This window comes from Cotesia glomerata, linkage group LG7, assembly GCF_020080835.1.
Source record: "Cotesia glomerata isolate CgM1 linkage group LG7, MPM_Cglom_v2.3, whole genome shotgun sequence".
NCBI classification, from domain to species: Eukaryota; Metazoa; Arthropoda; class Insecta; order Hymenoptera; family Braconidae; genus Cotesia; species Cotesia glomerata.
The window spans coordinates 11,279,595-11,304,063 of NC_058164.1; the positions used below are offsets into that span (position 1 = coordinate 11,279,595).

Sequence of the window (24,469 nt, forward strand, 5' to 3'; positions counted from 1 at the left end):
AGGAGGCTCTATTTGGGCTCTAAATTTCGACTCGGGTAAATATCTCCGAAAATATTGATTTTAGCGACTTGGTGCTTAGGACCTTTTTTATAGGAAATTGAATGTTCTACAAGTTTGTTATTCACATTTTTTCTGTAGCTCTTGCCATTCACGAGATAAATGCGAAAAAACGCGAATTTCATGGAAAAATCAAGTTTAGAGGCCTGTACTACCTCGCCGATTCGAGTTACGGCTTGGCCGCAATGGACACTTTTGTAGAGCATTCAATTCTGAAAAAACCCGTCCACGGTCGAAGCAATGCTATGAAATGCCACTGAGCTATAGAAATTTAAACATAAAAAAATCAAAATTTCTGTTTTTTTAAGGGGAAATCTTTAAAGGCCTGGGTCGAGGTCTTAATATTAATATTAAGGGTCCAAACTTTCAGGGTATTTTTTTTTGGGTACTTGCAACAAAATTTCACGATGGGACTGAAAAAAAAAAAGCACCCTAATTTATATCCATGTAAAATGAACATGGATGGTGATATATCTATACATATTATGTATGTGTACATTTATTCCACCATGGGCGCCTGTGCATTACCTTCCTAGTACAGCTGTTTTTTCGGCAACTAATTTTGAACGAATTGTTTTTTTTTTTTTTTTATATTTCATAATTAAATGAGCATCATGAGTCGTGCACTTTTGGATTTTTCAAACTTTATTTTTATATGATGTGGCATTAAAAAATACATCCAACCCTAAATTTTTACCCTTTTACTACCAATCCCTATTTTTTAATAAGGATTTTAATCTTGTAATTTAAATTTTTTCGGAAAAATTTTTTATTTTCATTTTATTATGATTTAGGATTGGAAAATACACACAACCATAAATTTCCACACTTCTACCACCAACTCCTATTTTTTAATAGCAATTTTTTAATTTTTTCTTTTCTTCCACAGATCAGTCATAGGGTTGTATCATGGCATTCCAATATAATAATTTTCGTACGATAAGTTTTTATGTATAATTTTTTATCTCAATTTACTTCAATTATATTTTTTTTTAAAAGTTTAAATTAATCTTTAACTCTATAGGGGAAGGACGGGCAAAACGGATATGTTAATTTGAAAATGAAATAACAAATATATATTACAATCATATCCATTCTTAACTTTGGCTAATAATTTTTTGGGTAATTGAAGTTTATAATTAAAGTAAAATAAAAATAATAACAAAGAAATTCTTCTTCGAAATTAAAAAAAAGTCAACATTATCCGTTTTGCCCTACCAGGGCGGGCAAAATGAATACTCAGGTCGCGTAAAACGAATACTGATTGGAAAATACATTTCAATCAAAACAATCGTCGCAAAAATATCAACCGCGTCCTGAATATGAAGAAAAAAAATCAAATCTGCATCGTCCTTAACAACATTAAACTAAGTACTGTATACTTACGATTTAAAATTTTATTTTTTTTCCTAAATTTCAATATTTATAAAAAAAAATTCCCACAAGTATGCAAAACCAATGCTTTATCGATAACGGTAAGTGTAGTTACATAATAGATTGATAGATTGCTGTCTAAAATGTTTCTATCGACCGACCAGCGATTTAAAACGATTATTCATTTTACCCGCCCTCTCCGTCTTGCCCGTCCGTCCCCTAGATTAAAATATTATTAATCATTGGAGTAACAGAATTATATATGATTCGTATATAATATACTAGCTGTTACTCGCCTGCTCCACTGGGCGCTTTATAGAATTGCATTTTTAGATCTAGACTTGAAATTTAATTAGAGTATTGTTTTGACTTGCACAGATTCCCAATTCTATCGAATTGGCATGCACCTTTTATCCATATAATTATTCTAGCTAATATTCATTGTAACTTTCAATGTGCAATCATTATAACATCCCCGTGTCTTTCTTACAAAAATGAATAATAATTAATATGAAAAAAAAAAATTTGTAATGAGCATTGAAAGTTTCAGTTAAAGAAATTGCAGGTCTCACAGGTCTTATAAATGAAGAAATCTGCCTAGTATATAAACATAACCAATAGAGTTAAAAAATTTATTTTAAACAAATGACAATCGAACAGAATAAATTTAGTTACAATAAAAATTCATTGTTTTTAAGTCAAAAAAATATAGGTTCCGGATAAGTAATCACCAACATATCATATAGTAAAACCTTCTCCGAAAAACGCTGCATCTTATGGCATTACCCTGGTGGAAATATTATTCTGATAGTAGTCTGAATCATAATTGTGGGACTTTGAATCAGAATGCCACCAGTCTGAATCTCTGAAAATGTCATAATAAGAGTCGGTAAGTAAGATAAAAGCAGATAATGTCGTTTTAGGTTATTATTTGACATAAATTTCGGACTCTGCGAGAAGACTGAATCAGACTTATTCAAAGCTGTTGATAAAATTTCAAATGTGAAAGAATCAGACTTTTTCAGAGATATAACAAAATATAAATTATTTTTTTCTACTGCCGAAATGAAATAAAATTTTACAGCAATATAAATTCTAACGAATATGTCAAACTGTAGAAAGATCGGTATTCTTGGGACAAATTTTTTCGAATTGTAATATTTTTTATTTAAATATAAAATTACAAAACATTTAAATATTTGACTTAGTTTATAGTGGTATGTAAGCTTTTTTTTTTATATCTAATGCTTAATATCTATCATCTTATTTATTATAAAAATAACCCTGGCGGTTTCGGCGACACGGTGAAAGCACGGTCGATCGACGGTTGTTTCACGATCGTTTCACCGTATAAAGTTCGTTTTTACCGAGTGGTTTGTCAGTCAGCATCGGATACCGTTGTGAACGATGTCTACTATAAATTTATCGAATATATACGGTGCATACGCAAGTGAATCTACGACGTTATGACCGACACTGTACGCTCAATATACTGTCGAAATACGATAATTTTACGCTACTGTCACGGACAATAAAATAAAAAAAAATATTTCGGACAGGCCGGGGCTCGAACCCGACTCATCTAGTTGCGCGCCCGAAACTTTACCAGTTCGGCTATCTGCGACACTGTTCGAAACGATTAAATCAGTTACCTCATAAAGTGTCAAAACCAAGTCATTTTTTTTCATTGTACAGATAAAAATAGCTTAAATAAATTTATATTTTTTCCATGACTTCAAAATAATAATCGTAATAAATGATTCAAATTTTTGATGATTACGAAAATCTTGATTTCGAAATTACGGTGAAATTATTAACTGTATAAAAAAAGATCTGAAAAAGAAATTGTTGAAAAAAAATATCTCATAATAATTTTTTCTTGATAGCAAACAATTTTTCCGTAATTTTGAAATTAAAGTTTTCGTCTCTAAAAAAAAAAAAAAAACTCAAATCTTTAATAATGGATTCGAATTTTGGAATTACGGTGAAAATATTAGACGTGCAGAAAATATTTAAAGTTAAGTTGAAAATAAATTATAATTTATTAATTAATTAATTGTTGAATAAAATATCTAACGATTAAAAAAAAAAAAAAAAAACAATATTATTTTATTTTTCATAAACAAAAATTATTATGGTTTTTCATTTAAGACTATGAAAAAAATACAACACTTGTTCCTGACTTACCGACATTATACGCTCGTTTCACTTACAGACTACTGTGCATCCACCACCAAGTTACGGTTTTTTGACAATTTATATGTTTTCAAATAACTGTTAAATGACAGACGATCGATCGATGATCTACGATTTTTACTCAGATAAAAAATCGGAGAAGTCAAGTAAAAATTTGGTTTTTCCAAGAGTGAAGTATGATAACTATACAGAATAAAAATCATAAAGTAACAATGAAAAACTTTCACAATGATACTCGTCGTTCATTGTCAAACGATGGCCGTTCGATAGTCAAGTGACGGTCATTCGACGATCATTTGTCGACACTGTGATTTCACTGTACATTCACCGTCGTTTCACGATCATTTTATCGTGACCACGAATCTGCCAGGGAAGCTATTTCTTAATCGAAAATAAATAAAATAATATTTTTACAGTTGAATCACTTTGTTGATTTCTGTGAGATTTGCAAATCTTTAGTTAAATTTTTATATATTTTTCAATAGTTGTTGAATGTAATCAATTTCTGCTGTTTATAAAAGTTTTTTATATTCATGCTCACTCAAAAAAATTAACGTAACATTAATAATTTTTAATTATCTTTTAAACATAAGAAAAATTTCACTTTTTGCGCACGCGACGCTATCTGATAAATCTTAAATATTATTGAACAGGCCAAATTTATGCTTAAAATTTTTTCACAATACTTTTTAAAATGGGTCCAACATAATCTTATAAAATCTAATAGCTCAAGGAGATACACTTGCTACAAGTGATATACTTGCTAAAAAATTTTTTAAGTAAGAACGTAGTCAGTCGTTATTTAATATTACTTAGAACATAATTTATCTAATGAATTCTCATTAATTACTTATAATTATTAATAAGCCTCGATTAAATATTATAGTTCAATGAGATCAAACGATGTATGAATAACAACCATTATAGTTAAGAACTTAATTGATATAGTATTGACCAGATAATAATTTGTACGATAAGTCATTTTTAAAGACTATTACAAATCTTCAATCTCGTATAATCTTAGTTTTATAATACGACCATATTTGTAAATACTAACAATTCTCAACTTTAAGAATTTAATCATACATATAATCTATTTTACTAAATAATATAAAAAAATGCACTCAGAGATTTTTTTTTTTTAGAGATACATTTTTATATTTTTAATTAATAGGTCTCTCATTTTTGGTTTGTAAAATGTTAAATTCTAAAAATTGAAATATTTCTACTAATCCCAGTGTCAAAAAATTTTCGGAACTTTCTAAATGACTTTGTCATTTCAGTTGCAACAGTTTAGATCTTTTCTTCAAGAAAAGATTTTATAAAGTATCACACAATTTTTTATCTGTCTTATATGTCACTCCAACTCGATAAATTTTTTTCACACCTGTTGAAAAAAGTACAAGTCACAATAAAAATTGTCTGTTTGTTAACGCGTGGTGTTTATATTTTGGTTTGATTTCTTTCGCTCTGCACTTGTGATCGCCCTTCCTAGATAGGTAAGAAATCTAGTTGTCTCGACGTTTATAAGATCTTGAGACAAGTTTCTTTTTTTTTTTAATTTCTGATAATTTTGCAGTAACACAAGCTTTTTTGTAGATGATAAAAGTATTTTATACTGATTAGTTTTTCGTCTTGCAACTGCACGGAGAGCAAGTTCCTCATGACCCCAAATTGCATGTGACATAATTGTGATGAATTTTGCTGGCGTATAGGCACCAAATGCTTCATGATATGTGAGGCCTGGCACCAGTATATTATTACCGATGCAAACTGGATCAATAATTTGACCATTCCTATCGCCGCGTTGTTGTTCTTCTCGTTGACGTTCTTCTCGTTGATGTTCTTCTCGTTGACGTTCTTCTCGTTGTCGTTCTTCTCGTTGTCGTTCTTCTTCTTGAAGTTGTTCTCGCAGTTGCAGTTGCTGTTGTTGTTGCCGTTGCTGTTGCTGCTGTTGTTGACTAGTAGTATTATTCTGCTCTTTCAGTTGTCGACGAAGCCGTTTCATTTCTGCATCTTGTTGTCTACTTTCTTTTGATTTTTTTTCCACCATTGCATTCGCTCGATCATTATTTGATTCCTAAAAAATTTTTTTTCTTAATGAATAATAATAATAATAATAATAATAATAATAATACTGTTATAATTGATAAATTATTTTCATTACTATCTGGTTATTCGAGTTGTAGTTGTTTTCGTCGTTGTCTATGTTATTTTTGTAAATCGCACCGTCATTAACCTTTTAATAAAAAAAATATTTATTTAGACTGATATAATTTTTTGGTTCAACACACAATGAATGTATATTTGTTAAACTTTCAATTTACATACCTCGGCTATTTCAGACGTCACATATTCGGGTTGTTCGTTATCATCTACATCCGCGTCGGAACCGAGTTCAAATATTTCTTCTTTTACTACATATTCTTCTTCTTCTTCTTCTTCTTCTTCTGATTCTACAGTTCTATCCGATTTTTCTTCTTCATGTACAATAGAATCTTCTTCTACAACTTTCATTATTTTGTTATGTTCTTCGATTGCCATTGCGGCATTGTTTTCAAATTCACCAACCGGACCGCTGTCTACTTCATTGTTTCTAGGTGTTTTATCGCCATCGGGTTTATATTTGATTATTTTTTTTGCTCCTTTCTTTTTCATAATTTCTTCTTTTCGTTTTGCTTTGTAGGCATTTAAAATATCTTTGCTCATAGTTTTTTTGGCGCAATTAGCATTAAGTTTTATGTTCTAAAAAAAATGTTAAAGATCAAATTAAGTTTTGATATAGAGATTTTACAATAGTATTGTTATATATGATAATTACCTTCCTTTTTTGTTGTGTCGCATGAAGCGGCAATTCATTATTTTCTTCAGTTGAAGATTCTAAAGATGATTCGTTGTACTTAGGTCGCCGTAATCTTGTATTTGGATTTTGCAATATGGTACGTGATGCTAAAATAAAACATTAATTAATAAAATTATTTACAAATAAAAATTACAAAGATTTAAATTGTAATTAAAATTATAATGTAAAATATTTTTTCTTTAATTATAAATAGTTAATGTTTAAAGTATGTTTATTGTTTTCTACCTAGTGATAAGTAAAGGATGATTTTCAAATTTAATATTTTTAAGTTTCTAACCGACTATGCTGGAAGTTTTTTCTTTCAGTCATAACTTTTTTCGTAATGTATATAATTTTAATTAGATATTTATACTATTGTAGTGAGAAAAGTTATAATTATAATAATTAATAATTATTATGTTTTATAATAATTTATAATTATAATAATCGAATATTTAATTTAACTATGTAAAAGGCAGATGCACGTACAAAATTATTTATTCACTAATACAAACATTAATGAATTTAGCAAGTATTAAAGTTTGTATAAGAATAAGACAAATAAAATTAGTTGTATTTGTTGAATTTTGAAATGAAGAAAAAAAAATCTTTTAGTTACAACCAACTATTTTCAACGCGAAAGAGAACGATTTAAAACTTAGATTTTCTTTTTTCAATAGATGCATAAAGCTCAGTCATTTCAATTCATATACTTCCTTTCTAAACAGTACAACTCAATTATTATTATTGTACTTTTTGTCGATACCTATTTTAATATACATAACTATCACGAGGCATTTATTTTTGGACTAATTTAGAGAAAACTTTTTATAAAATATTCAAAATTTACAACATTGTGTAGAAGATTTTCGGATCCGCAATGGTTATTGATGTAAATCAATTTTACTTTTAGTAAAAAGTTAAATTTAGATACATGCTTAAAAAAAATTATCTTGAATCAAGAGAATAACTTTGAAGTTTCATTGCCTTGAATCAAAACGAAATTTTTTTAAATCAAGAAAAGTTGAGGAGGTTCGAGCGTAACTTTTGAGTCAGAATAATGTTAAAATTTTTTTTACTTTCATTCATCCCAATATTCGTGAAAATTCTTTATCTTAATTTATAGTAATTTTATCAGTATAATAATTGATGATTTTTACTTGTTTAATAGTAATTTTATCAGTATAATAATTGATGATTTTTACTTATTTAATAAAATAAAATAATAAAATGACTTTCGTATTTCCCTGGTTAAAAAAATTGATTGAAAAGTATTCAAATGAATTGAAAAAAATTGACCCCATGCAAACTGTATATCTATATCCGAACAAAAACAGTTTCACTGTAAAAAAGTCGCGCCAAGTCCACGTTCATAAGACTATTAGGAAAAAAAAAATTTTTTTTTTCTTTACAAAAACATACAAAATAAAAAAATTAAAAAATCCAAGTAACCGATATGATTGTTTATGATTTTCGGAAATTAAAAAAAATTTTATTGTAAATTTAAAAATTAAAAAAAAAATTTTAGAACGTATTTAGTGTGCGTGGTTGCAAAATATTTTACTTTTAATGAAATTCGTAAAATCTATTTACTAGGACTTTAAAAAAATTGAAATACATAATGACGCACACCAAGTACGTTCTAAAATTTTTTTTTTATTTTTAAATTTACAATAAAATTTTTTTTAATTTCCGAAAATCATAAACAATCATATCGGTTACTTGGATTTTTTAATTTTTTTATTTTGTATGTTTTTGTAAAGAAAAAAAAAATTTTTTTTTTCCTAATAGTCTTATGAACGTGGACTTGGCGCGACTTTTTTACAGTGAAACTGTTTTTGTTCGGATTTTAGTATTTTTTGTAATTATAATGAAAATTTACAATTGATAACAACTTAAATCTCGTGTTGACTGCATTTTTTACTGCAAACTATCCCCTTGAAGCTACAGTTTATGTAGATGTAATTCCAGTGCACCCTGGCGGCCGTAAATGTAAGCTGTGAATTACTTTTTTTAACTGTAGTTGCTTATCTATAGGAGGATTACTACACATTTTTATTTTATCTAGTCTGTGGCGCTGACCTTTCTCCATCAAAAAAAAATCAGGATCGAAATTTGTGAGCGAGCTATAGTATGTGCTGATAAAATTTAATAATTTCAAGTAAATAAATTGTTATAAGTGAATATAATTAATTAATACGGTGAAATAAATTATGAATTACTGTTATGATAAACAAATTGGGTAAAAAAAGTACCGTAGAATTAAATAAAATTTCGCAGCCTCAAAAAACCGTTCTGCTTACAGTAAACATAGTCGGTAGTCTGGCGCTCCGTTTACAACGGATTTGAACGGAACTTGGCGCCAGATTCTACCGAATCTGTGAATATACATACAATATAGATATATTGTTGCATAGGTTCAATTCTTTTGAATACTTTTCAATTCATTTTTTTAATCAGGGTTATTACTTGTCGGAATAAATAAACATAAAAATAGACTCGCCAACAGCGCGTTTGATTATACCCATTCCCATTACAGAGACGTGCATGAGTGTATGAGTAAAATATTTCTCTCTCTGTAACTATATTGCTACATATCCTTTTCTTTTTTCTCAGTTGTTGACGCGACGGTGCCAAATATTTATTCGAATAAATAGCTGACGATAAACGAGTCAAAAACATGAAATTAAACTTTAAATATTTCAAAAATTATATCAGTAATGTATTATTATTCAATTATTATTATTATTCAATTTTTTTTTATATTATACAATAATTCAAGTTTCTTGTGTATTGTTTTTTATTCATTAAAGTTGGGAGGTTAATATTGAAAAAAATAATTAAAGTCTCGACTAAAGTTTGTCCGTCTGAATTTTTTTAAAAATTTAGGGATTAGATAAATTACGTATTTATTTATACGAATACTTAATTTCAAAACTCGAAGTTGGAAATTATTTTTCACATTAGATTCGCTCGAACCTCCTTAACTTCCATCAAGAAAAATTTCTTAGTTTAAAAATCGTTTTATTGAAATCAAAACAACGAAGTCCTTCGATGTAATCTTCTTATCAAACTCTTCAGGAATGTTTCTATGAAATTAAATTAATTTTTTTTCTATATATTTACTCAGAGTAGAAAAACTTTTTGAAAATTGTTATTTTCATAAAATTGTATTGTAAAGCTTAAATATTTCTTTTTCGAACAGAAAATTACTGCTATTAACATTAAAAAAAATCAGTTAAGATTTATTAGTTCATCATAATAATATCGATTATTTTAGTTTAATGAGCAAAATTAACAGTTGCAATCAAGGTGAACAACTTACTTCTAAAGTTTTACTAGAAAACTGTGTTTTCTTTTAGATCACACATAAAATATCATTATTTTCAATCACAGATATCGTTGACGCAAATAATTAATATTCATCGACTTTGAATGTGATTTTTCATATTTATATTTTAAATATAATGTATGATCCATTTAACTTGTAATTTAATATTTTTTACTTCACTCAATTTATTTTTTTATAAATTTTAGCCGTATTACTATGACAGTGTAGATATAATTATGTTATGAACTGAATATAATTATTTTTAAATTAATTGAGAATTATTCACTAAGTACACTGAAAGAAAAGTATAAGTCCGATCGCAATACGTTTAAGCGTATAGCTTATACCCATGTTAAATACGTCATCTGTATAAGCTATACGCTTAAGGGGGGAAATACGTGTAGAGGCTTGAAAAAATTCAAAATTTTTTTTTTTTCATAAATCGCTTGTAAAACTATTGAAAAATATACAGTTAAAATTTCAGGTCAAAATTATTATTCGTTCAAAAGTTACAAGCGATTTAGTAAGTGCGCTCGGTACAGCGCCCGAGAACATAATTACCTGAACGGAGCGGTCGGTTAGGGTCGAGTAGGTAGTCATTCATATACTTCCAAGTTGACAGAAGTTTTAATAAAAAAATTAAGCACTTACTATGGACTAGCAATTAGGAGAAATGTAAATAGCGTTGAAGACATGAAAAATGAGATATTGGCAACTTATTTCCATATGATATCAACAGATGATAATCCACAACATGACAAATGTCCAAAGGGTGTAGATAGCTGGTGTAAGTGGAACGAAGCTAAAGCTCTGGGGACAGAACCTCCAAAACATCCGACACCTTTGTATCCTGACGTTCAAAAAGCGATTTTTCCAATTTATCAGGATTTATCCCGGGTAGATTTATTGGAGAGATGTTTAGGAGGCCATACTCAAAATGCTAATGAAAGTTTTAATTCAACTATTTGGCGTATGGCCCCTAAACATTTGCATAGTGGTTTAAAAACTATTGAAATTGCTGCATACTTGGCTGCTTGCTTATTCAATGAAGGCAGTTCAAGTATTTTATTAGTCATGAACGAGTTAGGTCTCATCGTTGGGAACAATAGCTTCAATCACGCACAACAATCCGACAGTCAGCGCGTAACCCGTCAGAATCGACGCAGCTCCTTGGACAGTAAAGAAGCCCGAAAAGCACGAAAAGAAAAGCTACAAGCTCAAAATGAAGCATATGAAGCTGAAGAAGGCTTACAATATGGTGCTGGAATAGCTGATTAATTGGTAAGTTGTTTCAATTCGTTTAATACAACTTTATATTAACCTTTTGGCACCGTGGCTTTATTTACCAGTAACAATTTATCGAAACAAAAATTGTTCATAAAAAATTTATCATACAAAAATTTCTCACATGCAAAAAATTCTCACTCAAAATTTCTTGATTAAAAATTCTCACAGAGCAAAAAATTATCATTTAAAAGTTTCTCAAATATTTTATTTTCACTTTATCATTAAAAATTCATAATTGAATAAATATTAATTTTAATAATAATTAATAATACCAAATAAATTTTGACAATGAGAAATATTGCCTTTGTGAAAATATCGAACAAGAAATTATTGCTGATAATTTATGTCGCGAGAAATTATTGCATGAGAAAAAGAGACGGTCACCTTAACTTTTTCATCACTTATTTTTAAACGCGTTTTTCTCGAAACTAGTTTTTCGAACTAGTGTACACTCTAGCTTAAAAAGTTTTTAACCAATCATCTTCAAATTTAGTATATTATTTCTTTACATAATTGTGCTGAATATGAACCTCAATCAGAAGCAATTTTTTCATTTTAACTAATTTTTATACTAAACAATAAACAAAAAAAGGTAAAAAACATGACTTACTTTCACAGCCGTCAAAAAATGAAAATTTTTTTTTTTCTTTAAAATGAGGTTCATATAGAAGATACATGTCTAAAAAAAGTTATAATTTTGATGCATTGATTTCAGATAAAAATTATGGCCTCCATGATGTACACCAGTTGCGAAGTCGGACGACAACCTACGAGATGTATCAGCTGATATCTTTACTACTTTTTAAGTTTTATTCTTGTAAATGTAAATTTTTACTCTTCAATATATGTATAAAATAACCCAAAAGTTTGAATAAATAATATTAATTTTTTATACCTTTAAATAATTGATTAAAATCTGCTCGAAAACGGCCATCTACACGTATTTCCCCCCTTAAACATATTGCGATAGGACATACTTTTTTTTCATACAACTTTAATGTATAAAATCAAATGAACGTTAAAAATTATATTAATATAGTTACAATTAAATAATAATAGTAAACTCAATATCTTACCGGCAATACTTAAAATCCCACACTTCACAAGTTTTCCATCTTCTTTCAAATGATACATTCTATTTTTATTTAACACATTATATCTATGAAAATCGATTATTTGTTCTGTATCAATGATCATAGTTTTTTTGTTCCTCGATGGTATTTCAATGAGGGCATATTTATTTGGTGATTGACTCATCTTGCATGTACAAACTTGTAGACATTTGATGCTTCCGACACGAGAGTTATGATAAGACTGCTAGAAAATAACACAAACAGCCTAAGCTCCTACCACTATCGTAAGAAATTTGTACTCGGTATACGTTTAAGGGGCAGTTTTTCTATGTAAGATAAAATTTTATTCGATGCTAATGTATATATCTATATATTTCGTGTATTTCTGCGGACTCGACAGAGTCTGGTGCCAAAGTTCCGTTTGTATATACATGTATAAATATATACTATATGCCCTAAGTCTCATGTTGACACGTTGTGCAGCCAGACCATTAGAAAAAATTACCTCTACTTCCGACTATTTCTGATGTGCTTAGACGTGGTTGCCTGAAGTGGGGATAACTTTTTTTACGAGGTATAACAGAGTGACAGTTTTAGTTAAGTGAGATATTTGAGTGCTTTGTGTTTTATTTTAGTGTATTACAACTTCAGTTCATATCAGAGTAATCACGTAATATATTTATTTAAAAAAACATCCAACAAACGATTTTAAAATTTATTCTTTACGAATTTCTTCGCAAGTTTTATACTACGTACTTCGAAAAATTCGGCTGTAAATATTTTATAACAGTGGTGTAAATAAAAATTTTCTGTAAATAATTTTTATGGTACAAATTTTCAATATTTTATAATTGTTATTTTCAACTTAATATTTTCAACAAAAACTATCAACATAAGCATAGTATCATGCGGCGAGGACCATATAAATTATACTTAGATCGCTACGGCGATAGTGTGATACCACGTTCGACTTATTATCAAAAAATGAAAGAACTTCGAGATGCTGTAAGTATGAATATCTATCTTAATTGAATATATAAATTTTAAAAATTTTAAAACAATCTTTAGAAAAGAGAAGAATTTTTTTTTTTTATTCAAGCATGGTTCATTGAAGAAGGTTATGATGTTACTAACAAGTAAAATAGTTCTTAAGTTTTTTTGTACCCTGTATGCTTCTACTAATCATTAGAATTAATTATCTCAATTTTCAAAAATGTTACTAATTGAACAATTACAAACTGCTATTTATTTACTCTGTTTAAAAATATTGATTGAAAAGAATTGAAAATGATCAAATTCGAATTCTTTTCAATAATTTCAATTCTTTTCTTTGTATATATAGATTAGACTGGGCCAAAAAAATTAACTATTTTTTTTTTTTTTTGTATATCGAAAATATTATTTGGGATGACAAAAAAAAATGTTGTGAAAATTTGAGCCCTTAATATTTATATTAAGAGGTCTATCATCGCAACTTTTAATTTTTTTTTCCGGAACGGGTTTTTGTCTCATAACTCCTAAACCATCGAGGTAAATGAAATAAACTTAGATGTTTTTTGAAGCAAATTTAATTGTCTACAAAAAAAGACTGATTGAAATTTTTCGTCAGATGAACCGTTTTCTTATAAACACGCCTTGAAAATTGATAAGATTTCAGAATTTTATTGTTTAACTTTGGAATTTTGTAATTCACTTAAAAATTAGTATCCGGAAAAAATTCAATAGAGATTCTTGAAGGGAATTTAATTTCCTACAAAAAATGTCTCTTAACATTTTAGCTAAATTCACTCCTTTGAAAGTTATTCAAAGTTAAAGTTGATGTCAAAATAAAATTCTGGTTTTTTTCGCTGTAAATTTAATTTTTTTGAGCCCATTGAAAATTTTGATCTTTTTATAGATAATAATTTTTTTTTATCAACAGAATTATGAAAAATTTGAAAAAATCATAATATATTTTATTTATTGGCATTGAAAAGCTATTTTCTGCAGAAAATTGCATTTTCACTGTGTTTTGATAGTTTAAAAAATAACAATCATGTTGTTTTCTCATTGAAAATTATTTACTTTTTATTTAATACAAATTTATCTACGAGAATCCGCTTTGATTAACAACCTCCCCTTACTCCCCTTGTTTCATTTTTCGACATCAATCCACAGTACTACATCTCATGAGATTACTCTCTCATTTTCTCAATAATTGCGTCGCTTAATACGAATGCTTAGCAGAAATTAATCATCAATGATATAGTACACATTCAATAAGAAACAAAATCAAATTACAGTCAACGCTCTCTGTATTTGATTCGCCCGTCCAGGGACCATTCTCTGTACTTGACTCGTCCATAAGAGCTGTGTAAATTCGTCAAATACAGAGGAAAAATGTGGTCAAACACAGAGAGCGGTTAAAATACAGAGAGGTCCAATACAGAGAGCATCGACTGTATCATTCATAAAAAATTTTATAGCACAAAAATATCATTGTATGTATTTTAATCATTTATATTCTATAAGGAAAACAATATAAAACTTTAGTACATCTATAATTATATTTAACAATTAAAAGACGGAATAATCATTCAATTAACGTACTTTTATTGCAATTAGGGAATTTTTCCGATACTCACTAATAACTAGTAATAAATATTGGAGCTGTTCTTCGTCTTTAGTAAGGCATTGATTGTAATCTTCAATTAGCGCTACACCACGTTCCGCGACATCATTGACAACAGCCAATTTACTAAAAAAATTGTTGACATTCCTGAAAACTATCGATGCTGGACCACTTGTCGACTTCTTCACTTAAAAATTCATGTGGCAAGTCAAAGTCTTTTAAAATTGTTAACGATTCTGTTGAAATGAAGTCACTTACATCTTTGTGTAAAAATTCATGTAAGTTTTTGTAGTCAAATTCATATTTTCTGGCTTTAGTTTTTATAGGGTTCCGATTTTTCAAATTTTTACCATTTTTTCTTTACTTCCGGATCTACAGCATCGTCAAATAGAGAAATTATGGCTAATTTGTCACTTAAATACCACAAATGATCGCTCATTTTTTTAAAGCTCCTTTTGATACAGATGAATTAATTTTATCATAGAGTATCAATTGTTGCATCAAAATTAAGTCATTATTTGCAGCTAAGATAGCAGAAGGTGAAGTGAACCAAGCTTTTTATATAAATGACAATTATGAAAATACATACTTGGCGAATACTAGTTAATTCATGAGGGGTCAGCTTAAATTCTCCCCTAAAAATATATATTTTCAGGCAATAAATTACCTTCGACATCCAACGAGCATGACTCATCGCTCCTGGATGTTTAAAGGTGAAATTATCTTTTGGAATAACTCCTAAAAAATTGACGATAACTCTAAAAATTCTCGGTAATCATTCCTCGGAAGATATTTCTGCAACAAATGAGTACGAATGAAAAAAACTGATTTTCTTAATCTAGAATTAATAATTAAAAATCGTTTTTGAATACTAAAAGAACAAGATTTCAATTAAAACAAAGTACAAAATTCGATCAATTTTAATTTAATATAAATTACGAGTTAAAGATAATCACGTATATTTTTGTCTATGTTTAAAATCAATTGTATTCGCTCGTCCCCAGGAAATTACTATTCATTTAGGGTTTAAATTGTTTCATTACACAAATATTTTTAACTTTACCGAAAGGAAAAATTTCTTTTGAAAAATATGGGCATTCTAGTGACAAGACATTGATATGTTGGAAATTTTCAACAATTTCATTTCTTTTGCAGAAGAAATCAAAATTTTTCGCACAGTAACTTTTTGTTGGAAAATAGTTTAACTGATTAAAAAATAAAAAACAAAATACAATTTTAGATAGATAACTTGAGAATTTTCATTCAGAATTGTTTTTTTTCCAAATGTAGAAAAACTTCTTTCAATTATTTGCATTTTTCTTAAAAAAATTTTTTCTCTCAGTGTATAGTGAAAAAAGAAAGTTGTTTTTGAGTGCTTTTTGTGAATGATATTATGTAACTAAACATACCAGCGAATAACTTTCAATAAAATCCAATGTTTCATCTTTTTTCTCTGATAGTACTTTAGCAACAATAGGGATCATTAATTTCTGCACTGTATTTTTGATTTATCTATCTTGTTCCAATTATTTTTGAATCTACCAAAAATTGAAAAATTTGGGCCATTTTGCGTTGGCCAGTATACTTCAAAAACACCTTTTAATGAGTAGTTCAATGACGTGATGACGACATGGCAACCAAATGAGCTTTTCGCCCTAAAAGATTCTCTAGTTCTACGCCAGCGCCACGATGAATGCCTATTTAATAATAGAATCATTAATGAATTAAAACAAACATGAAAAATAAAATCTCTCAATTCTAAATACTTTGTTAATAGTATTGATTTACCTGTATTTGTATATGCAGTATCAAAGCACACCGCTTTGACATAATCACTGACACCCCAATGCTTCAAAGTTGAGTTTACTGCTGAAGCTTGCTCAATTCCAGTTCCTGCTCCAATTTTTGGAATGCCTAATAATTGTTCAGCGCCAGACGATGTCAGAAGAATTGGGAGTCTATCTACAACATCTGCGCCAACAATATCGCTTAACAATTTACCATCCCAATGAACTACGTAATTATCATTGAACTTTAAGTCTTTTTAACCCTTCAGCTATTTCTTTTCGAAGAAGTATACGATTTCGTTGGATAGTTTTATAGCTTAAATTAACATTCCGAAGATCTATTCCAACGCTCTGTAAGGTAGCTGCCAAAATATATGTAGCATTTCTGTTGCTAACATTTGCACGATCAAGCGCAGCTGCTAAATTTGGAGTGATAATGTTTATTTTTGGTATTTTTTTCAGACAACAATTCTGTTTCAAAATCGGAAACATTTGAAATTTGACTGATAGTTGACTGCGACGATGTTAGTAACTCTTGACTAGGTGTAATTTCATTATTATTATTATCATTAACCAAATCTATTTCTGAAAAGTATTTTGATATTATTTACAAGAAAATGTGATCAAAGTATAACAAGATTACATAATATTTAGTTATCAATTAGTTATGCTGAGCATAAAAATTACACAGAAAAAAAACTTCTTGCACCAAGAAAATTTTAAGGAAGACAAAAGTTATTTTGGAGCAAAAAGAAATTTTCTGGGGTCAAGAAACTTTGACTTCATTAAAGAAATTTTTAATCTTCCTTAATATTTTCTTGAGCCAAGATAATTTACCTTCTAGTCAAGAATTGTTTTTTCTGTATACGGTTACGGGAACAGAATAAATTGCAATTATTTTTTCAGTTATTAATTTTATTAAATCAAGTATTATTGTAAATACCAAATATCTACCTATCTCATCGGTTTCCATAATTTCAACATATTTTCTCGAAGTTTCTGGTGAACTGGAGTTATCAGAAATTTCTGGTTGATTCAATAGTTTCTGAGCCGAAAAGTTGTTGATCTCTCCATTCAAACTTCTTAGACCGTTTTTTCCAGCGATATTAAATAACTGTTGAATTTTTTGTTCAAAACTCACTTCTTTTTGTTTTTGAGCTTGTGATTTTATTCTTTTCTTATTGCACTGCAATAATTGCCATTTTTTGAAAAACTCAAGTATTTTGTTAATCGTATTTCGAAGCCCGGAGGTTAAAATTTGTAAATTTTTCCAACAATCTTGAACTATATTTGCAGTTTTTTTTTGCACTTTCATTGACTTTTAGATGAAGAACTTTGTGATGATAAAAAAATAATAATAAAACTTCTTTTATAGTGGGAAGTTTACGACCATTAATTTTAGCTATTGGAACACCAATCAAATTAATTTTTTCGGTTGTCATATTGATACAGTTCTTTGATATTATTCAATTATATTTACGTAATCAAAAATCACAACAAATAAAGAGAGTCAGGTTGTAATAAAAATTGTAACAACACTAGAAATTAGACACACAACTCACAACACGAATACTGAGATTAAAAGCGACGCTCGATCCACAATTAACAATGAAGAAAGATGCTACAGTTATCTAAAAACATAACCTCTCTATTTGTAGAACAATGGAATGTAAGAAATACCGAAAGTGAAGGTCGAACTAGGGGTCTTTTTTTTTTAGAAATGGTGATAGATGAATAAAACATCGTGGCGCTATATAATACGATACTAATAATTAATAATATTGTTTTGAGGTTATGTTCAATCGGTTGGCTTTGTATTAAGCGACGCAATTATTGAGAAAATGAGAGAGTAATCTCATGAGATGTAGTACTGTGGATTGATGTCGAAAAAATGAAACAAGGGGAGTAAGGGGAGGTTGTTAATCAAAGCGGATTCTCGTAGATAAATTTGTATTAAATAAAAAGTAAATAATTTTCAATGAGAAAACAACATGATTGTTATTTTTAAACTATCAAAAACACAGTGAAAATGCAATTTTCTGCAGAAAATAGCTTTTCAATGCCAATAAATAAAAATATATTATGATTTTTTCAAATTTTTTCATAATTCTGTTGATAAAATAAAAATTATTATCTATAAAAAGATCAAAATTTTCAATGGGCTCAAAAAAATTAAATTTACAGCGAAAAAAACCAGAATTTTATTTTGACATCAACTTTTAACTTTGAATAACTTTCAAAGGAGTGAATTTAGCTAAAAATGTTAAGAGACATTTTTGTAGGAAATTAAATTCCCTTCAAGAATCTCTATTGAATTTTTTCCGGATACTAATTTTTAAGTGAATTACAAAATTCCAAAGTTAAACAATAAAATTCTGAAATCTTATCAATTTTCAAGGCGTGTTTATAAGAAAACGGTTCATCTGACGAAAAATTTCAATCAGTCTTTTTTTGTAGACAATTAAATTTGCTTCAAAAAACATCTAAGTTTATTTCATTTACCTCGATGGTTTAGGAGTTATGAGACAAAAACCCGTTCCGGAAAAAAAAATTAAAAGTTGCGATGATAGACCTCTTAATATAAATATTAAGGGCTCAAATTCTCACAACATTTTTTTTTTGTCATCCCAAATAATATTTTCGATATACAAAAAAAAAAAAAAAATAGTTAATTTTTTTGGCCCAGTCTAATATAGATATACAGTTTGCATGGAGTGACCGCTTCTCAATTCTTTTCAATCAGTATTTTTAACCAGGGTAATAAAAGATAGTAATAAAGTGACATTGGTTTTTTTTTAACTTGTCCGTTTGACCAAACAAGATCGTGGAAAATTAAAAAAAGATTTATTTTTTTTTTATATAAACACTATTTTACCGGTATTTTTTTAACCAATCATTAAAGAGATGAATTGACATCTACTTTTCAGTCAAAAAGATAAGATCATTTACTGCCTTTTTTTATTTTTTCTTGGCAGTACTTTTATAATAATTTGAAAAACTTTTAAATTCAATATAAAAAAAAAAAAAAAAAACAAAAATAAAAAATAGATTCATTGAGAGAATAACGATTTTGTTAAGTAGTTTACAACATTATTTCCCACAAAAAAAAAATTGTTTTTTATATTGGACGAATCTTAAAATTTTATCATACACATTAAATAAATTATTAAATAAATACGTACACAGTAAAAAATTTTGCGTCAATGCGTAAAAAAATTTTGTGTTAAAAATTTTTATGTTAAAAGTTAACACTTCTTTGTGTTAATTTAACACTTTTTTGTGTTAATTCAACACATACAAGTGTTAAAATTTAACACAAAAATTTTTAACACAAAATTTTTTTACGCAAAGACGCAAAATTTTTTACTGTGTAATTTATCTAATCCCTAAATTTTAAAAAGATTCACCGTTTAGTTTCTTAGATATTAAATTTCAAAATCACATTTTTTATTTCCTTATACACGGGCTCTTATGACGGACAAACTATAGTCGAGAATTATTTTATTTTTCAATATAAACCTCCCAACTTTAATGAATAAAAAACTACAGTCGACGCTCTCTGTATTGGACCTCTCTGTATTTGACCGCTCTCTGTATTTGACCACATTCTTCCTCTGTATTTGACGATTTTACACAGCTCTTATGGACAAGGACGAGTCAAATACAGAGAATGGTCCTGTACGGGCGAGTCAAATACAGAGAGCGTTGACTGTATACACAAGAAACTTGAATTATTATAAAATATAAAAAAAAAAATGAATAATAATACATTACCGAAATAATGTTTAAAATATTTAAAGTTCAATTTGATGTTTTTGACTCGTTTATCGTCAGCTATTTATTCGAATAAATATTCGGCACCGTCGCGTCAACAACTGAGAAAAAAGACAAAGATATCAATATAGTTACAGAGAGAGAAATATTTTACTCATACACCCATGCACGTCTCTGTAATGGGTATAATCAAACGCGCTGTTGGCGAGTCTGTTTATTTAATCCGGCAAGTAATGAATAAGAAAGCCATTTTATTACTTTATTTTATTAAATAAGTAAAAATCATCAATTATTAAACTGATCAAATTATTTTAAATTAAGATAAAGAATTTTCACGAATATTGGGAAAACTGAAAGTAAAAAAAATTTTTAACATTATTTTGAATTATAAGTTACGCTCGAACTTCCTACACTGATAGAAGGATTTATTTGTATCAAAAAATATTTGTTAATAATTAACAAATCATTTATTAGAGACCAATATTTAGTATCAAATAAATATTTCTTAGTATTTAAAATGATTTGTTTGTATTTAAAATGATTTGTTTGTATTTAATAAATCTGATATTCATTTATTAAATATTAATAAATCTTTTTGAATACTAAGAAATATTTGTTAAGGACTAAAAAGTGGTCTCTAATAAATGATTTGTTAAATATTAACAAATATTTTTAACTATAAACAAATCCTTCTATCAGTGTAAAAAAGTCTCGACTCCTGGAACTCTAGCTTCAAAAACAATAATTTTTCTTTAAGGTAAAAGACCCAGTTATTGACACCGGCCTAGTTGTTTGACACTTGCAATTTTATTCTTTTGGGATGTAAGGGCGTTGAGTTATTTAGTGAAGTAAACGAAGATATACAATTATAATTTTTATTTAAATATATTTAATGGCTAATACACGCGTGTACTTAAAACGAGGTGAAGTTACAATTATGCGATACGAAGCTTAGGGGTCACTCCGTCGAACTCAAAATTTTCAAGTGTCCATCTCGGCCTCCGACCTCTCCTGGGGTAGGGGGTACTCGATGGAAGTATATAGAAAATATATTAAGGGTAGGAGTACTTAGTTTGTACGTAAGTATGGAAAATTGATATACGTAGGTACATGTACAGGAAAGATTCTCTAGGTACACACAAATTATAGAATTGATATATGTAGGTACATGTACAGGAAAGATTCTCTAGGTACACACAAATTATAGAATTGATATACGTAGGTACATGTACAGGATAGATTCTCAAATTATAGAAAAGTAGAAGTATTTTAGTTAAAAGAGATAGATAGAGAGAGAGAGAGAGAGAGAGAGAGAGAGAGAGAGAGAAATATATATATATAGGTATAGGTATAGAGAGCAATTAGTGAGGTCTTGGGTCCGGTCGCTGGCCAGGCGACAAGAGTTTTTAATCCCTTAATTTCTCTTTAGAAAAAGGTATGCTATTGAGAATATTTTGTGGAAATATTTGGGAAAAATCCTTAAGCTTCTTATCGACTAATTTTACATATTTTTAATCCTATTAGAATAAATTTTATTAGGGTCTCGTCAGCTGCAAATGTGAATTTTATTACTTGCAATACAATTACAATAAAATAAAATTTCCCAAAAATGCTCTTGCAGCAGACGAGATTTTATCAGTTGTTTGGCATCACCAAGTAAATTATAATCTGGTATAATTTATGGTGATGCGGCACAACTAAGACTTTTCTAACACAATACTTAATATCGTTGTAGAAAAACTTCAACTTAAATAATAACTATATTAATTAACTATTATTAATAAATAATAATAATAAAAATTAAATAGTGACAATAAACATAAATGATAATAATAATAATTAAATAATATCACTAATTATAAATAATGATAATTAAATAATTATATATTATTTAATAATAATAATTATAAATAATAATAAATAATTAAAAATAATAATAATTAAACTACCCGGGAGTGGGTGGAAGATATGACCCCCACATTCTTATTAAAAAAATAAAATGTTTTTAAAAAAGCAATTATCTTAAAATTTATAATTGAAAAATTATATTTATTTATTTATTAGAGTTGATTTAGTTTTTTTAATTAAAATAAAATTGCAAGTGTCAATAACTAGGCCAGTGTCAATAATTGGGTCTTTTACCTTATTGCTCAAAATAGAGTTCTGCGCAACTGCTGTCGTTTTGACAAAAGTCGCGCAGAACCCTATTGTAAACTATAATAAACTTTTGAATGTTCTGTAGGCAAAAATGCAAGACGTTACGAGTTCTCAACAACATTGTCACAACAATAGTGATTTTTTACTTGATCCGATGGTACCTGATGGCGATAAAATGAAAATATCAGGAGGGCTTTTTATTAACGATAAAAAAATAAATATGTCAATCACAGATAACATATCACGCTGTCATGAAGAAGACAAAGAGAATGAGAATCTGGAAAATAATACCGAAAATTCGTGGTTATATGAAGATTATAATCAAGAAGAAGTTTGGTTTGACGTAAGTATCTTATAGCATTCTCTCCTAAAAATATCGGTAATTATTTACAAGTAGGGTTCACCATTTTAATTTTGATTCTTTTCAACGAAATTTTTTGTTTGAAAATTTTGATATATATTTCTTTTAAAAAATACATAAAAAAATGAACAATTAAAAAAACATAGTTGATTACCACAATTTTAATAAATTTTCAAAAAAATCTATAAAATAGGGTGAACCCCAGTTGTAAATAATTAATAAAATATTTTCGGGTGATTGTAATAATTATATTCTTACTTTGTGTCCTTTTTACAGGCTGAAGAATCGCCATTAATGTGTGAAAATTCTAGTGATGTACACAAAGAGGTATGAGTAAAGCTTAAGTATAAAGTTAATAAAGTTCTTGATAAACTATTTTCCTAACTTCAATTAATTTTTTTAGGGTCAACATAATATACATATTGCTGATGATAATTATCGTCAACCTCTTTGTAATTGCACATCTGTTTCTCGAGGAGAAGCACTATTAATGACTCTTCTATTAGGAGTCGAAGAATCACTTACGTGGAAGACTATCACATCAATATTATCAATGATCAACACGCTGTTCGGCAAAAATTTGGTTCCCGATTCCAAGTATCAATTGTTCAAAATATTACACCTGAATGAAGATATTATTTCATATCATTTATTCTGCGACGAGTGTTTATTTTACTATGGAGAAAAGAAAAAATCAAATATTGAAGGATTGGTTTGTCAGAATTGTAAAAATGTTAATCCATCACCTAATATTTCGTTTTTTATAACTCTTGACATGAGAGTACAATTAAAGATGATACTGCATGACCCAGAAATACAGCAAGAGCTACTTAAACGTTTTGAAAGTACTGAAAATGGTTCGGATGAAGATACGATTGAAAATATTACTGATGGAGAAGTTTATACTAAATTATCATAGCTAATAATCCTTTATCGAGTAAATTTAATTTCTCGTACACATTTAACACAGATGGTTGTCAATCATATAAATCCAGTAAATTCACAACTTGGCCTATATATGCGGCAATTAATGAATTACCTCCAAAACTTCAAAAGAAACATATGATTATGTCAGGTATATGGGTCAATAATAAGGAACCAAACATGCAACTTTTCTTGAAACCATTTGTTGATCAAGCAAATGACTTATCTGAAGAAGGTATTGAATGGACAGTAGGCGATAAAATTGTAAAAAGTAAATTCTTTCCGATTTGTGCAGTTGTTGATTCAGTGGCAAGATGTAAAATGCTCAATATGAAACAGTACAATGGATTATATGGATGTACTTTCTGCGAGCACCCTACGGAATCAGTTAATGGTTGCAGAAAATTTATTGTTAGTACATATATCCCAAAAGACCGAACTGATGCATCAATAAAAAAAAATATGGTTCTTTCGGGTAAAAATGAATATGGAAAAGATATTCTGGGTGTATGGGGACCATCCCCTTTAATGAATTTAAAATATTTTGATCTCGTTAATGGCATGTCACCCGATTACATGCATTCTATTTTATTGGGGACAATTAAACAACACACAGAAATTATTTTATCGTCGTTTGGCAAAGAATATTATGTTGGAAGCCCAAATCACTTGGATTTTATAAATACTAAGCTAAT

The 24,469-nt window shown here is 28.3% G+C and overlaps 3 protein-coding genes across 3 annotated transcripts; 2 read left to right on the forward strand and 1 right to left on the reverse strand.

Moving 5' to 3' along the window:
• Nucleotides 1-5,056: 5,056 nt before the first annotated feature.
• LOC123269090 (UPF0746 protein DDB_G0281095-like) lies at nt 5,057-12,458 on the reverse strand. The gene is made up of 5 exons (XM_044734615.1): nt 12,164-12,458; nt 6,449-6,576; nt 5,959-6,372; nt 5,795-5,866; nt 5,057-5,707 (listed from the first exon to the last, which is right to left on the reverse strand). The coding sequence occupies exons 1-5, from the start codon at nt 12,342-12,344 to the stop codon at nt 5,057-5,059; spliced, it is 1,446 nt and encodes a 481-aa protein (XP_044590550.1). The 5' UTR covers nt 12,345-12,458.
• LOC123269972 lies at nt 10,240-11,941 on the forward strand. Its single transcript, XM_044735929.1, has 2 exons — nt 10,240-11,081; nt 11,803-11,941. Exon 1 carries the CDS (start codon nt 10,494-10,496, stop codon nt 11,076-11,078), a length of 585 nt encoding a protein of 194 aa, XP_044591864.1. The 5' UTR covers nt 10,240-10,493; the 3' UTR covers nt 11,079-11,081; nt 11,803-11,941.
• Nucleotides 12,459-12,794: 336 nt separating the features above from the next.
• Nucleotides 12,795-23,779, forward strand: LOC123269967. The gene is made up of 4 exons (XM_044735924.1): nt 12,795-13,165; nt 22,575-22,832; nt 23,127-23,177; nt 23,254-23,779. Exons 1-4 carry the CDS (start codon nt 13,067-13,069, stop codon nt 23,767-23,769), a joined length of 924 nt encoding a protein of 307 aa, XP_044591859.1. The 5' UTR covers nt 12,795-13,066; the 3' UTR covers nt 23,770-23,779.
• Nucleotides 23,780-24,469: the final 690 nt, after the last annotated feature.